This window comes from Thunnus maccoyii, chromosome 2 (assembly GCF_910596095.1).
Source record: "Thunnus maccoyii chromosome 2, fThuMac1.1, whole genome shotgun sequence".
NCBI classification, from domain to species: domain Eukaryota; kingdom Metazoa; phylum Chordata; class Actinopteri; order Scombriformes; family Scombridae; genus Thunnus; species Thunnus maccoyii.
In genome coordinates this window covers 22,937,094-22,953,652 of record NC_056534.1, presented here as the reverse complement: position 1 = coordinate 22,953,652, position 16,559 = coordinate 22,937,094, and the positions used below count along the sequence as shown (strand labels likewise).

General features: G+C 38.8%; 1 protein-coding gene across 1 annotated transcript in view; it reads left to right on the top strand.

The window, feature by feature from the left end:
* The first annotated feature begins 14,432 nt into the window (after positions 1-14,432).
* vegfc (vascular endothelial growth factor c) overlaps positions 14,433-16,559 on the top strand; it is a 101,520-nt gene continuing 99,393 nt past the window's right edge. Inside the window, exon 1 of the mRNA XM_042388926.1 lies at positions 14,433-14,834. Within this exon, the coding sequence (XP_042244860.1) occupies positions 14,721-14,834 (114 nt within the window). The 5' untranslated portion in view covers positions 14,433-14,720. The remainder of the gene's footprint in view (positions 14,835-16,559) is intronic.

Below are 16,559 nucleotides of genomic sequence, written 5' to 3'. Positions count from 1 at the left end.
GCTCTGCTCTGCTGTCTCTGTGTCATAGATGTATTAATAGCTGCAGATCTGTGTGTCTGGCTGAGCTGAGCCCTTTGGCTGAGTGGTCAGCGCAGTCATCCATGGTCTGGAAGACCATGTGGGAACCCTCCCTCGCTACAATAGTTATTAGGTATTATATTAATAGTATTGAGGAGCACACATTTTAACACTTTAATATCCTGAAATTAGAAGTGTAATAATCACAAAAAAAGGATTGTTATGCCTGTTTCCACTTTTATTCAAATAAAAATAAAAACAATACTACTTAACACTGAATGTCTGTGATTCTATAACTAGGAATTTGAGTTTCTTTAATACAATCACATACTGTTTCCCAGGTGCCACAGCCTAAGATTATATCCTGATATTCTAAAAAAAAAAAGCTCTATTAGAAGAGTAATAGTCCATGTGGGGAGAAATGACACAGTCTTTCAGTCTGAGTTGACTAAATCTGATTTTAACCATCTTTTTAATTCCCTAAAGTATTGTGGAGAGTCTGTTTTTTTCTCAGGTCCCATTCCCACAGTAGGCCGCAGTACTGGTGGTTTCAGCAGACTCCTTAGTCTTAATACTTGGCTGCAGTCTGCTTATAGAGCACACAATCTGGGTTTTATTGACAACTTGACAGAACAACCTGTTCTGGAATTGTCTGTCTCTTTTTAACGGTATCCACCCAAACAAATCAGGTACTTGGATGCTAACTGCTGACATACAACACACTATGCAGTCTCATCCACTGTTTGCATCTCACTCATGCCCATCTGAAACCCCCTCTTCTTCTTCTATGTTCCACCTCAATCCACATCCTACTGTCCTTCCCTGTCTCCAACACCTTGACTGTTATAATGAATAGGGTTACTTGTTCACTTTGAACCACTAAGCAGGTTGACAAAAATAATCATACATAAATTGTACCACTGTCCCACCAGCAGCCACAGCTCCTCCATCAATTGTGGCTCTAAGCCCAAATACATTTGAAGCGTCTATTTTTAATGTGAGATCTCTTACCATTAAAACTTTTATTTTAAATGATTTTATTTTATCTGCCAACTCAGATGTTATGTTTTTAACTGAGTCTTGAGTGCAAACTCAGGATCACTACCAGTTTGTTGAACTGTGTCCTCCACACTACTATTATTATTTTAGCAAACCCAGGAACAGGAGTCTCGGTGTTGGCCTTGTGAGCATTTTTAGGAACCATCTCAAATGCCATCAGTTACCATGAAATTAATTTTCTTCCTTTGAAGTTCTCCCGTTTAAACTAAGTGGTCTCCAACTGATCATACTTGCTTCAATTTATCACCCTCCAAAATCTATCATCAGCTTTTTAGTAGAACTCCCCGAATTCTTATCTGCATTTGTTTTAAAGTATGATAGAATTGTAATATTTCTCTGAACTTATCTTTGCCCATCACCATATCCCTAGATTTGTATTTAGGACTGTTGATGACCTGTTAAATCTGACCCATCCTTTTGCCCTAGCTGAAAGCGATGCTGATTGTGAAAAGTTTTTATCTTACTTCAGTGATAAAGTAGAGTCTATCAGAACTTCTGTTACCCCTAATGGAACATACTCTGATGTCCATCACCCACCACAACACTTAGAATAATTTTTCTCCCGTTTCCTTGTCTGAGCTTTTAGAGATAGTATCTTTTTTAGAGATAGTATCTTCTATGAAAGTGTCTTCCAGTCAATTTGATGTAATACCGATAAAGTTTCATCATTCATCCATTCATTAAATCTATTGGGCCCTGTCTGCTGTCAGTTTTTAACAGTTCTGTATCTAATGGCTTTGTTCCAGATTACTTAAAAACCACCTGTGTACAACCTCTTTTAAAAAAATCTGGGCCGGATCCTACCTTCCCTCAAAATTACAGATCAATCTCCAAGCTACCTTTTATATCAAAAAATATGTGTCCAAGCAATTACTTTTAAGAGTAGAAAACAATAACATTTTTGAAAAATTTCAGTCGGCATTAAAATGGTACCTGTCAAACAGGAGGTTCTGTGTCTCCATTAATAACCACATGTCATCTTTTGCTCCTGTCAAGTATGGTGTTCAATTCTGGGACCAATTTTATTCTTTCTGTACATGCTTCCCCTGCGACATAATATCCATAGACATGGTGTTTCCTCTCATTTTTATGCCGATGACATGTGGATGTACCTGCCTGTTACAGCCACTGATCCTGACAAGCTGAGTTCACTACATGACTGCCTATGTGATATCAAAAACTGCATGTCACAAAATCTTCCACAGCTCAACTAAAGCAAAACAGAGATTGTCATAATTGGCCCCCAGCACATAACAAAACAAATCCTGCCATCTGCTGGTTCACTGTTGGAACACATCAAGCCTGTTGCGAAGAATCTTTTGGTTTGCATTTGGTTTGATAACAACTCGCTTGCAACGTGCTTTGAGCAGCACACAACAAAACTTGTGCAGTATTGTTTTTATCATCTTAGAAATATTTCCAAAATACGATCTATTTTATCTTTCAAAGACAGAGACCATTTCACATGCCTTCATCTCCTCACGTCTCGACTATTGCAACAGTGTCTTCACCTGTCTCAACCAAAAATCTGTTAATCGGCTCTAGACTATATATTTGACCTCTTAGTTGCATACAAGCCAGTACATAGTCTGAGATCCTCGGGCAGAGATCTTTTATCTGTTCGCAAGGTGCGGCTGAAAACTAGAGGTGACAGAGCATTCGCAGTCAGAGCCCCGAAGCTATGGAATGAGAATCAGTCACCTCTTTTAAATCTCTTCTTTAAACATACTTCCATAGTTATATACTTAAACATACTTTTATGTTTAAAGATTTTACATGATTTTTATTGACTTCCCTTTTGCTGGCAACAGTGTACTTGGTTTTATTTGTTTTCTTTGCTTATTTTGTTGATCTGCCTTGTTCTCGTTCTCCTGTGGCCATTGTTGGGGTGATTCCTCCATCCACGCCCCCTCCTCTGAATTAGGAAATAGTGGGAGGACAGTCTCTTTTATATATTAATTTGTAATTATTTTTATTTGTATATTAATCTTATTCTGTTATAATTATTTAAGAAAATGACATAAAATATTATTTAAAAAAAATCCTGTCCAAACCTATCTGGCCCTGAAACCCTTCTACTTTGTAGGTAGCTGCTACTCCATCACCTCTATTTCTATCTCTATCTGTTGGTACTGGAGGCCCCTATACTCCTGGGCAAGGCGTGGTGATGTGGGTTAAAACTGGCAGATAACTGAAACACAGCCTTTTTTTTCTTTAGTAGATGGTCATGACACAGTATAAGCATTATAACACTCTGGGGTGTTCCAATATATGACAAACTTACTTCACTTCAACCATGTCCATGATGAGACAGATGCCTTATGATGCAGTATTGCTTACTTAAAGGGGACCAATTATGCCCATTTCCAGCTCTATATTTTTATTCTGGGACTCCACTAGAGTAGCTTTGCATGATTCACAGTTCAAAAAATTCCTTATTTATCTTACACTGGTCCTTTATGCAGCCCCTCAGTTTAGCCTCTGTCTGAAACAGGCCATTTTAGCTCCTGTCTCTTTAAGGCAACCCTCCCGATGAGCCCACCCTACTCTGATTGGTTAGCTTCTGGAAGCCAGCTCCAAAGGCTACATAGACAAACTATAAGAGCAGTATTTCACTTCTTTTTCTCATTCTTTACTCCAAATGTCAACATCTCAAATCCATCCGTACATGTTCAAGCCTGAATCCGATCTGCAATATGAGAATGGACAGCACAAACATAAACAGCAACAAAGATTATGTATGTCTCTGTCTGGTAAATATTATGTTCATTACCTGCTTTTGGTCTGACATAAAAGTGTAAGTAATGTGTGGGAAATGTGCTAAATTGTAGTTGAAAACATTTGTTGTCAGGAAATAACAAAGGTAACTTAGCTAGTAAAATGTTATTCTGCTGTCGTAAAAACGACTGTTTTGACCATATAAAGAAATCTGTCACGAATTGACTGTTGGAAACCGAGCATTCAGAGCAGTCTGAAACCTGAGCTTTCTGCTGACAGGGATTACTTTTATATACATTTACCTCATTATTTGAAACTTTGGCCACATTTAATATGAACATGCAACATTCTAACATGATAAGGAAATAAGGAAAATCATAATAGCCTTTACAGTCTTAATGAACTATGTATATGTAATGATCTAAGTACATTAGACTAATGTGCCAAGTATATATTGTCAGTTACACTGTGTTTCTTTAAATGACCCTCTTGTGTAAAGTTTTTCATTCTCATATTTCTCTCACATTTATATCAGCATGTGACATTCACCCACTTTATGGTGAAATCCTCGTTGAAACCATCATTTCAGCTCAGTGCAGGACTTTGCAGAAACAGTTCAACTTTACTGTTACATAATTTAAATAACCCTTAGGTCCGATACTTACATGTTTTCTAGTTTGAAGCATGTCTCAGGATCTCACAGAACCACACACATTTCAGATCGTGATCACTTTTGGGGACATTACATAGACTTACATTCATTTCGTGGAGACTTACCCTAACTCTCACCTCAACCTAACCCTAACATGTCCCAATTGGGGACATGGCTTTTGTCCCCAATAATACAAGCCGTCCCCAATTAACTGGTCCTAAGTCTGAAATTTGTCCCCAAATGTAGCCTATGACAGACCACACACACACACACACACACATACACACACGCAAACAGACACACACACATGTCTAATCCCCTCCACCAATATCTGGTATTCCATGTTGATTAGTCAGTGAAGGAAGTTTATGTTAAAGACTTAATCAGGGATTTACATGTCTCCATGTTAGCCAAACACACAAGCCACACACACAGCACAGTACTCTCAACTCGCACACACATTCAAACTTGTGCCAACTTTCTACCATGATAAAGTATTCTGAACACGCCGGTTGACACAAAACGAGAATTTAAATGAAAGTTGAAGTGCATTGCAGCATTGCTAGGTGAAAAACATCCTGTGAACAGGTTATAACAAGTTAGAGTGTAAACATGGGAGCAGATTGTGTTACATTTCTGACTCTGTGAAAACACAGTGCTCGTTACAACGTCTGACCAAGCCAAAGTGAAGCAATTATTTTCATATCAGCTCAAATTCCACAGACGTCTGTGATTGCACGACCAAAAGCATAGCATTCCAATTAGGGAAAAACACACAAACACTGACGCACAGAGGGACGAACACACACACACACACACACACACACACACACACACACACACACACACACACACACACACAGAGGCAGAGAGAGATTGGTTCTCAGTGCCCCTAACCTTGATGTGCTATTTGTGGGGGGTCTGAGCTATTAGTGTTGGGATGTATTGTGTGTGTGCGCGCACGCGATTAATTGCCTAACCAAGAGGTCAATGTTGAGCCAAGGATTTGTTGTTTATGTAACCCAGAGCTGGAGAGATGCAGGGAGAAAGAACGACACTAACTAAACTTCCTACAGCAAGCTAATTTGCCTTCATCTAAAATGCCTTTGGCTGTAAAATCAGTACATTTAATTAAAAGACGGTCATATCAGTAAGGATGACATACACTGTTTTATCTCATTTCTCTGTTCTTCCAGCCATGTCATTAAAAACAGTCAGCAAAATTAATCCCAAAACATTTAATGTTAAATAGCATCCATGTTAAAGGGATACTCCAGCAATTTAGTGTTGCCCTTATCATAAAGTTGGGCAACTAACATGAGACAAAAGAGTGGTTAAAACTGAAGCAGCAGAGGCAGAGATATGCTGACTTTTAGTCCCTATGAGCCTCCAAAACACTGGATCCTACAATTCCCATAATCAGTCATATTCTCTCTATTTCATTAACGTTATTTTCTTAGACTTGAAATATCTCTTTCACAGAAGACTATGTTTTCATAGTGTAGTGTATGTATGTACTCCTCATGACGTTAAATAGTTGGAGCCTTCATTTAATTGAATACACACCTGCTTTGTGAATTAAATGCACCCTTTTCAGTGATACCAAAGTACTGGACATCATTAAGTAATGCACTTGGTTCATTACTATGGATTTCACATGAATTGAAGTCATTAACCCTTTAAACCCAAAAAGTCAAATGTCGCACCCCTTTTTTGAATCATATCAGAACACACAGACTTCACACACACACTGCTAAAATCAGCATGACTTACTCTTTACAGTGACTCCAATGTCAATTAACAATTTACTTAGAAATCACATAAAAATAGGTGCACATAATAACTTCAGATCTTGCCTAATCACCAAATGCATCTGTTTTCTTCAGTGTCAAAAGTAATCCAGATGATAGTTGTCTACACATCTATAGTTACACTGCAAAACAGGAACTGCTAGGAGTTCATGCATCATGGCATTTCATGGTGCAGATTCACCAAAATGTAAATAAATATGAGCTAAAAAAAAAGGACTACGGCATGTCCTACAGGTAACTAATTGGCTTTGTCCAAAATCACTCCCACATTACTCATTCAATATTCCCGAATAAATTAAGTTAGTCTCGGTAGTTCACTAGTTTCCTCTATAGTGAGCAGTAAATTGAGATTTCAGACACTTATGAATTATCATGATTTTGCACTTTACTGCAATAAATATTACAATGTGGAATGTTTAGCAAAATGTAGTGTACATGCCATGGACTTATTTATGAGGGCGCTATAGGTGAATACATTTTACAATCTCAAAATGGTGGAGCGTATTCATACACAGGGCACTAGCAAGTAGATAGGAAGGGATTTTTCAACACAGCCATTAGCCTAGTTCCACAATGTATAGCATTGTGATGTTAAATCGCCAATGCAGGTGGAATTGTATGTCTCAAATGGTAAATGTTAAATGGACTGTACTTGTATAGCACCTTTCTAGTCTTCCAACCACTCAAAGCGCTTTACACTACAAGTCACATTAACCCATTCACACACATTCATACGCTGATGGCACAGCCATCAGGAGCAGTTCTGGGGTTCAGTATCTTGTCCAAGGACACTTTGACATACAGACTGGAGGAGCTGGGATTCGAAACGCCAATCTTTCGATTTGTGGACGACCCGCTCTACCTCTGCCGCCCCTCAAGAAAAAAAAAAAAAAAAAAGAGAGGGAGAGAAAGGAAATGTGCAGGAGTTGGCAAGATGGCATTTTCCTTTTAATTACAAACACACATTACACACATTAACCAGAGGTATGTATTTGCTTGTCTGATGATGGCAAGATTTTGACTTCAAATATATTGATTTGGTCTGACAGAACAGGGAGTAAACAACAAACACTCCAGTTTATTAAACCACTGTATTCAGACCTACAGTCTGAAGTATCAACCTCACACTTTACTGTCCACATAAACGTCTCGGTCCAGGTACACTGATTTCACAAAGTGTTGTTCTGTTCATCAGCATTTAGAGCCCTCATAACCTCCTCCACACTTACATGATGACAAGTCCTATCAATGTAGTTCTGATATCACTGGAACACTGACACACTTCTCTATTTGTTTATATACAGATATTTCTGGTATGTTGGAAACTTTTGAACTTTCAAATGCATCTCGGGGTCTGCATCAATGAGCGGATTCTGATGAAGACACTGAGATCTGGTTGAAAGATCAAAAAAAGACTAGTAAGTGGACTGTGATTGAAGAAGAGTTTGGTATTCCCACATCCTTAGATAAAGAGTGTGATAACCGAGTAAAAGCGGCCAGTGTGCAAAGGGTTCAGAAGGGTTTCTGCATTTGTCTCAGTCAGAAGAGAATGACTAAAAAGTGAAAAACACATTGTAGTGCAATGTATCACTTAAGCACACACTCAAACACACACCAATACCCAGATCTAAACACACTTACACACATACATCAGCTATTAGTTAGGTCATTGACCTGTTTCCTTGGGCCCAGTCTAATTAATGGTGTCTGAGTGTCAACCAGCTAACAAAGGAGGCTTATCTCTCCACCAACATGCTTTCCCTCCAGCCACTGTGTTTGTGTGTACATCTGTGTATGTATGAGAGAGAGAGAGAGAGAGAGAGAGAGAGAGAGAGAGAAGTGTAAGGGAGAAAGAGAGGAATGTTCATTTAACAAAGAATACAAAATAATTTCTACCTTCCACTATGCTTTTGGATACAGGCAAATATATGATATGTAAGGTGGAAATTTCACATACTTTTTAGGCTTTATTAATAAAAGTACAGTTGGTGTCTTTGGTCCCATATGAGTAGGAATTAGATCCACGACCCTCCATCCTTAATCTCATATGTTTCTGTATGTCTCCTTTCAGATGTGCTAAATAAACAACTCAACAGAAAATTGCTCTTGTCACCAGAATGTAATTCTTGTGTCTTTGTGGTTTCTGGTGGGAATTCCTCTTGAATGAGAGAGAGTCCCTAAAACAGCAGCTTACAGAATGCTACTCACAAACATTGTTAGTCATTGGAATATAGCGGTGATTCAGAGAACAGTTTAGAGCTTCTTGGTAGATGGTGTTGTTCTTGTATGGGACGTGCAGAATAACTACATGTGAAACCACCAGAAATTAAGCAGATTGAAATAATAACATATTTGGTTTGATGCAGAGGATGCAAGATGTGATGTAACTCATTTTGTTTGTGAGTTTATAATCTTTTAATAGAATTCAGACACGCTTGGCAAAACAAAACAAATAAATAGAACCTGACTGCACCTTTCTCATAATCCTAAAAAGTCTCCTCGATTGTTCTTTTTGGCACACCAACATCTGAGCTTGAGGTCTTGGCTTCATCTGTGCTCTTGGTAAGTGCTCATCATGGATCTGGTAAATACAGCTGTGCTGCTTACTGACTTCATCTCAGATGATTTCTGGGTATTAACAATTGTTGAGACAGGTCCTCATCGGACAATCACCCATGTGCATATATGGACCAGACCTGCAAGCATGTCACTTTTCAGCAAAGTTCAATGTTTTGAATAAAAAATATGTTTGTGACGCAAACCAAGGTAAATAGAACAGCCCATTTGTGACGTGTACTATTTTCCCTTATGAATAAAAATCTACAATCAAAAACAAAAATGCACATATAATTTGATCGATTATGTAAAACATATCATAGCCCTTTCAATACCTGAATGTGTTTTTCCAACTTTGCAGGCAGCTTGTTTTCATTCATTTAACTACAGTATGAAAATCTACTAAATGAGCTTTAAAACTGTGCCAGGCCCCCTCCAAATATTGATAATATACGAATGGATATGAATTGCAATGGCTTCTTTCTTTATTCAGTAAAGGAGCCAAATTCTGGTTTGACATGCATACTTCCAGTTTTTAGGCTCAGGCAGTAGCAGTCTTGCATAGCTTTGAAATGTTTTTGGCCATAGAATGCATCAAAAGATTGAATTAAAACTGACCACCTTGAGTTTATGTCTGGCTCCTATACACAGCTTGTTCTCAGTCTCTTCCTGTCGCTTTCATCATCACTGCTTACAGTTTCATGGTTGACATAACTGGATTCAAAGGGACTCTTTCATATTGTCTACAAAATGTTAACAAGAAGCATCATTTTTCCTGAAAAAGTGAAGGCAAGCCATTTCCATTCAGACCTCCAATACACAACATGAATTACAACTTTTCCACTTTTTGAATTTTTAAACATAGCTTACACACACACACACATACATACACACACACACACACACACACACACACACACACACACACACACACACACACACACACACACACACACACACACACACACACACACAAACAGAACACCCTATTACCACCCTGTCCATTGTTTTTCAGTTCCGGTAGAATAAAAATTCCCACAGTTGGAATGGGTGACGTACACACACATACACACTTAAAAAGACAAATATTCACTGTTTCACCCAGAACAGTAACGTTTAATTAAACAGTTGATGAGGATTTGAACACAACCTAGCTTTATATCTGTGCTAAGAGCCCATGATAAGTGTGATAATACAATCTGAGGTGTCTGAATAGAAAATATGCACTTGTTGGAGAATCTAGGGCTTTCATCAGTGCACAAGAGATGCTTTATAGTGCCTTGGATTATTACTGAGCTGTGATTAGAACATATACATTTTTTTTTATCTCTTTGACTGTGTACTGTGTTTACAAACTGTAATTACATTATTCATCAAAATTTCATGAAAGGTGTATTGATGAATCAGTAATTCCCATCCACACGTTGTTGTATACATTTGGTTTAGGCTGTTTTACCTGCATTAGCACAAATCAGATTCAACGTGAAAACATTTTATATTCAGGTGCAGCCGTAGAAATGTCACTCTGTGTATCAGAGTTGTAACTGTGTTTCATCATTTCACCAAACATGCAAGCTGCGATTTGCAACATGAGATAATTTACTCTCTCATTCATTTTTTTTTTTACATATCTGACTAATCAGAGCAAACATCATACATGTGTCCTGTAGAATTCATCTGAAATTTGCAAGTGATAAACGTTTGTGAAACCTGACGCTGCTATCATTTTTGTGTCAAAACTGGCCACTGGATGTTTAATTTGCATTGAAGCGAACAGCTGCCTCAACTGACCAGACCAACTGTAATATACATATCCACATGGAGTCCATGAGTGCGTCAGTGACAGCATTTTATGACCTAAAAGTGTTGCCCTGTGGAATTGAACGTTTCAGCTTGAACCTATGAAATAGCTGAAAGATAATCCCTGGAGGATACATTGTTGTCCTAATCTTTGATTTCAGTTACTGCTGGCTACACGGGTGGCTGTTGTCATGGTGAAAAGTGATCTCAAAACTCTATTGACCCGGCCAGTCCTACAATCCTTGGATTGACCCTTGAACTCTGAGGCACAGGCCAATCAAAACAATGCAAAGCCAAATAGTAATCCCTTTTGGTCTAATGAGGAGCACGGGACACAAACACACACGCACACTTTTCCGATGTTTAGCATCCATGAGGTAATAAGAACAAATATTGCATATGAATATGCACATGTACGACCATTTCCATATTTGTCTCTGTCATAAATTATCTAATTTTAATAAATAAATTTAAATAAATTCTGTTTCAATGAATGACTCCAGCTCACTATTTGTATCTGCTCACTCAATTTAATCCTAACTGAATACAGCCCAAAGGAAAAGACTCCATTCAAGCTGTTGCTCTTAGAATGTGCATGTGTGTGTGCGTTGTAATATTTGGAATACCAGCAATGCTGAAGGATTTCATATCTCCTAAATGTCTGCAGTGGCCCCTCACACACACACACACGTACACACGCTCATTCCTCAATATAACAGAATCTTGGCTGAACTTGGAGATGGAGAGAGACCCCCTGCATAGTACAACCTTTCCACTTCACTAGTGTGTGTGTGTGTGTATGTGTTTGTGTGTCAGTGTTCGGCCCACAGCCCAAGGCCTGTTCAATAACTCTGTCGCTGCTCCATCTCTCTCTGTTCCATGCCAAGTTATTTCAGCTGAACCTGCTCACACTGTGGACTGGGCTCACCTCAACACTTCTACCCATCAGGAATGTGAGTGCAGCCCTGAAAAATCTCTTCTGATTTGGTCCACTGTCAGGAAAATGTAATCAATTGTACTGAAATTTTTGAAGTAACAACCTATGACATTTTCATAAAAATAAGCAAGAGTAAGTGAGAGATATTTGCGGTTTTTGGGCTCAAAAGTCATATACAAAAACACTACGGGGAGAACAGATACAACAAAAAGACTGACATGTATTTAAATTCAACATTTTGTCTTTGTCTTTCTCGTATTGGCTTAAAGTACTGAAAAAATTTGCAGATTAAAAAACAATAGTGACATATTGGAGGAAAGCTTGTCACGTCAAATCAATTATATTTATATAACCCTATAATCTCAAATTTGCCTCAAGGGACTTTACAATCTGTACAACATACTTCCATGTGCTCCCAGATAGGACAATAGCCACATAACTTCCTCTTACCATGGAAACCTGTTAAGAGGACAGACACAGGAAGCAAAAGGGAGAGAGAGAGTCAAGAGGTGAGGCTGAGTGTTCTGGAGGATGAAGATCCATATCCAGAATGTCCAGAATGAGGTACCAGACAGCCAAGGGAAGCAGAGAGGTCCCAGGATGCACAGAGAAGCCTTGGTAGTGAAAAGAGAAGACAAAAAGAAGAAAACAAGGACAGAGAGGAAGAAGAGAGAGACCAACCCACAAGAGGGATAGTGGTAACAGATACAAGGACCTTATGTAATCAAAGAATAAACAACCAAAGGTTAAGGCCAAAAGGTGAGTTTTAAGTTTGGATTTAAAAGACTGAACAGAGTCAGGCTGTCTGATATCAGCAGAGAGATTGTCGCAGTAGGAAAAGGCCCTGCAGCTTGCTGACTTCTTTTCAACTCTGCAGGGGGAACAGTCCTGTATGTGCTCTTCTCACTGGTTTGAGATAGTAGGATAAAGTGATGTAACATACTTCTGTGCACCAATCAGGATTCGCCTGGATGGATGGACGATACGTGCTCATGTTGACAGGCCACTGTCACACAAATCTGATCAAATCACACGCACACAGTCCTGATCAACTGAGTTTTTCAGTGTTAAACTCTCTAAATTAATAATAACTATGATTGCTGCAGATTAAGCCAGAAATTTTTAATATTACTGAGAAAAACATATCAGTCAGGTTATACATATTTCTTTAAAAAAACCACTTTGAACATTTTGAAAAAAAATATTAAAAAAGGATAATTAGACTATACAGTGTCAGATTGATATGTTTTCTTTTTTTATTATTATATCAAATGAATTACCAGGAATGTATTAAGTAAACTGGCTGTCAGATTAATTAGCTGGTTCAAAGCCAGCTGGTCAATCAAGGCCAGTGTTTCAATCTCCAGAGCTGACAGAACACCAGTGTCAACGACCTGCTGTGCAATATCACATGTCCCTGCAGATACAACCTGCTCCCTGTGGCTGTCCCGTCCTGTACAGATATGTCATCATTACTCTGTTCATATATCTCCTATGGATATGATTCCCATGTGATCATATTATGCTGCCAATGTTAAGTCAAATTCAAATCAAGTCTATTATGTATAATAACTTTGGGACAAATGACAAAAGGATTGTGACTTCCTTTCAGTCACTGCTGAGGGGAGGGGGGGGAGAAAGGAAGTTCTAAAGGTCAAAAGCCCATCAGCTTGGTTGAAGAGCATCATTAAAGAGACACTCCACTGACAATTTAGTAGTCACAGGGAGAGCTACACAGCCTGTGAAACCAGTCTTCTGTGGCTCAGGAGGAGCTTTGTCAAGTCTGAGAAAATTACTCAGACTACTTTTTTTTTCTTCCATAAATGCCTCCAGTACAAACTGTGACCATGAGGATTGATAGACATTTACCAAGAAGGGATGGTTGTCAAACTGGTCTGTGTCCAATGTTAGACAACAACATTGCCCTCAGTGCTTGTAGCCCCATCCAGGTAAATAATCATCAGTCACATAACCCTTGAAGTTATTCATCAGATGAATTAAAGATCACGTGGTAGTTTGTAGTATTAATGTCTGTCACAACAGTATATTTATTGTAATCTCTTTGCAGACCTGACAAGATTATTAGATCCTTTATGTCAGTAGTCTGCTGTGGCCTGATATTTACTGAGGAGAAAACTCGGGGAGAGGAGGAAATCATCTCTGTTGCTCTCTGTCTCTCTTCATTTCTCTCTACCTGTCTGGTGGATGCTGGTTTGACTTGTTTCCTCGACTCCCCACCTGTCATGCATCAGGGATCACTGTGAAGCTAACACAGATTTTAAAATGTAACTTCCGCTTAGGACTTTCTCAATAAAACTGCACTGAGATTTCGTGGTTAGAGACCATGATACAGTACAAATGTCTGATATATGCTGAGTATTGAGGAAACAACTCTTTTACTTGAATCCATGGATATGAGATGCCATTAGACTATCTGATAAATGCGATGAGTTAAGTTCTCAGCGAAGAAAATATTGCGATTTTAGCCAAAATAGGCTAAATGTATAAGAATAAATATGTATAAAGAATAAATATGAACACCACATCATATCAATATTTTCAAAGTTATGATCACTAACAGTGATATGGAGATAACGAAACAGGTTTACATGACTCTTCTGTGTTATGAAAATGATTTTGCATAATTGGTCAACTTGCCGCAGAGAAAAGGAAAAGGTGGAGGTGATCTGCAACAGATGGAGTCTTTGGTGCAATTCCTATCAGTTGGCGATAGAGGTCAGTAGAAAATATCGATTACTCTATAATGAACCTTTTATTACTGCTCTTTCACAAAGTGGCTAATTCTGGGCTTTTATTTTGAAGGTATGTCGTTCGTTTTCCTGTAAATGAGCGATTTAACGATGTTAATTGACGCGTCAGAACGGATTTATCTGTTTCCATATGACCGGGCTTTCATTCACAGCGGGGTTCATACACATGCTGCACTTTCGCTGTGGAACAAGTACTGGACCTTGACAGAGAGACAAAGGAGAGAGAGAGAGAGAGAGAGAGAGAAAGAGAGAGAGAGAGAGAGAGAGAGAGAGAGCGGCCAAATGAAAGAGTGTTATCAGTGGCAGAAGGAGAGGGGAGCGCACATACAGGGGAGGGTTTTTTAAAAATTTCCCTTTTTATGGTTCGCGGATTATAAACACTTGAGGACTTCATAAATATGCACCTACTGGGAATATCTCTTCTACTGGCATATCTGCTCTACACCAACCTCGCCAGCGACTTCAGCCACAGCGATTATGATTACTACGAACAGGAGCAGATGGACGAGCCGGTAAGTTTGAGAAAAATGATGGGAACTTGTCTGAAGTGAACGTGGCTGCCCGTGTGTGTGTCTGCATGCATACAGCACCAGTCTGCATGTACTTTAATGTTTCACCTGATTCAGTCAGTGAGGGGGACCAGGTACCATCAGGGGTCTCACCATTATTTCACTGTTATTTTTAGGCAAGTGGGGGTCTAAAACCTGGGATCAAGGAGCGTTCATGAGATTTGAAACTATCCCACTGTTTTATATCAAAGCACATTTAAGTGAAAAGTTAAGGTTGGGGTGAAGGAGGACTGCAGATCCTTAAATCCCACATTACAGAAATGAGGAATAGCCTTAGGTTTGATTTCATTCTCATGTCATCTTGTTACTTTTTAGGAAATCATCTGGCAATGAAAAACTAGCTGAGTGAGGTGAATTTAAGGGCAACCCATGTATAGTAGAGAGTAAACCCTCTTTAACCCAGTATACCCGCCTGCTAAGGCTATGTACATTGCGTACATAGTGAGTGAAATTAAACCATCTAAACTGGGTCTATGTAAGGGAAGTTCCTTCAAAACCTACATTATTGCCATATTGATTTGTGTAAAGGCTAAAGAGCATTTACCTTGACATACAAACCTAATAAAAAATGCTACTGAGTTGCTTTATGGGAGTTGTGGGATCCAGTGATTTTGGAGCTTGACGCTTACTAGAGACTAAAATTCAGGACATCTGAGCCTCTGCTGCTTCAATTTTGACCATTCCCCTTTATTCTGTCTATTGTGATCTCCCAACTTTAAATGCATTACTAAAAGCTGCATTACCCTTTTACTTTGATTAAAGCTAGAAAATAGAAATTAGATGCAAATTTATGGCTGTTATATATTTTATGCATGCACATGATGTTACATGGATTAGGTTTCTAACCTCAGTGTTCCTTCTTGTGAATTAATTTGAACCAGAAAATATACCCATATCCCCAGGAAATGTGTCTTTACCCCCTTGACATGTACATATATCCTGCAAAAATATACCAATATGACCAGAAAATACCCAGAAAAACAATTATACTTTATTTACTTATGAATAGCCTACCTTCAAAATGTGTGGGTACACACAGATAATGCAGACAAATACCCCCAAAATGTCTAGAAGATGTTCCTCTACCTTTTGGAACTGTACAGTAACCAAATACCACTTTACTGGTCAAACATGGCCAATCCCCCCCACCCAACCACCCACCCAAAAACGCCAAATCCCCCCACCCAACAAAACAAAACCACTCCCAGGTGCTTTCACTTTCTCCCTCTCGCTCAGTTTTACTGATTATTTCAATTCAATCCCCAGGTTTTATTCCCTTGATGTGTGTGTGGCTTTGGACGATTGAAAACCAAACTTGCGTTAGCAACAACCACTCAGAACCAGAAGCCATAGCCACATCTCTTTGAGTGTATTTTCCTAACTGATTATAATCATCTGTTCTGGTGAGCAGGATATCATTAAAGTCTTACCTCGAGCTTTTACTGCTGAGCTCTGGATCTGAGAGGTCAAGGACAGAGAGACATACACAAACACTGATTTCATACATCGCATATTGTTTTACACACAGAATGTAACATTGATATTTACTGGCTTTTGTTTAATGGTTGTTATTCATCTGTCAGGTTCTATAATAACAGTTGGATGGATACACCATTGAAACCTACCTTTCTTTAAAGTCATGCCAGCAGAGCAGATTTGAATTGAACT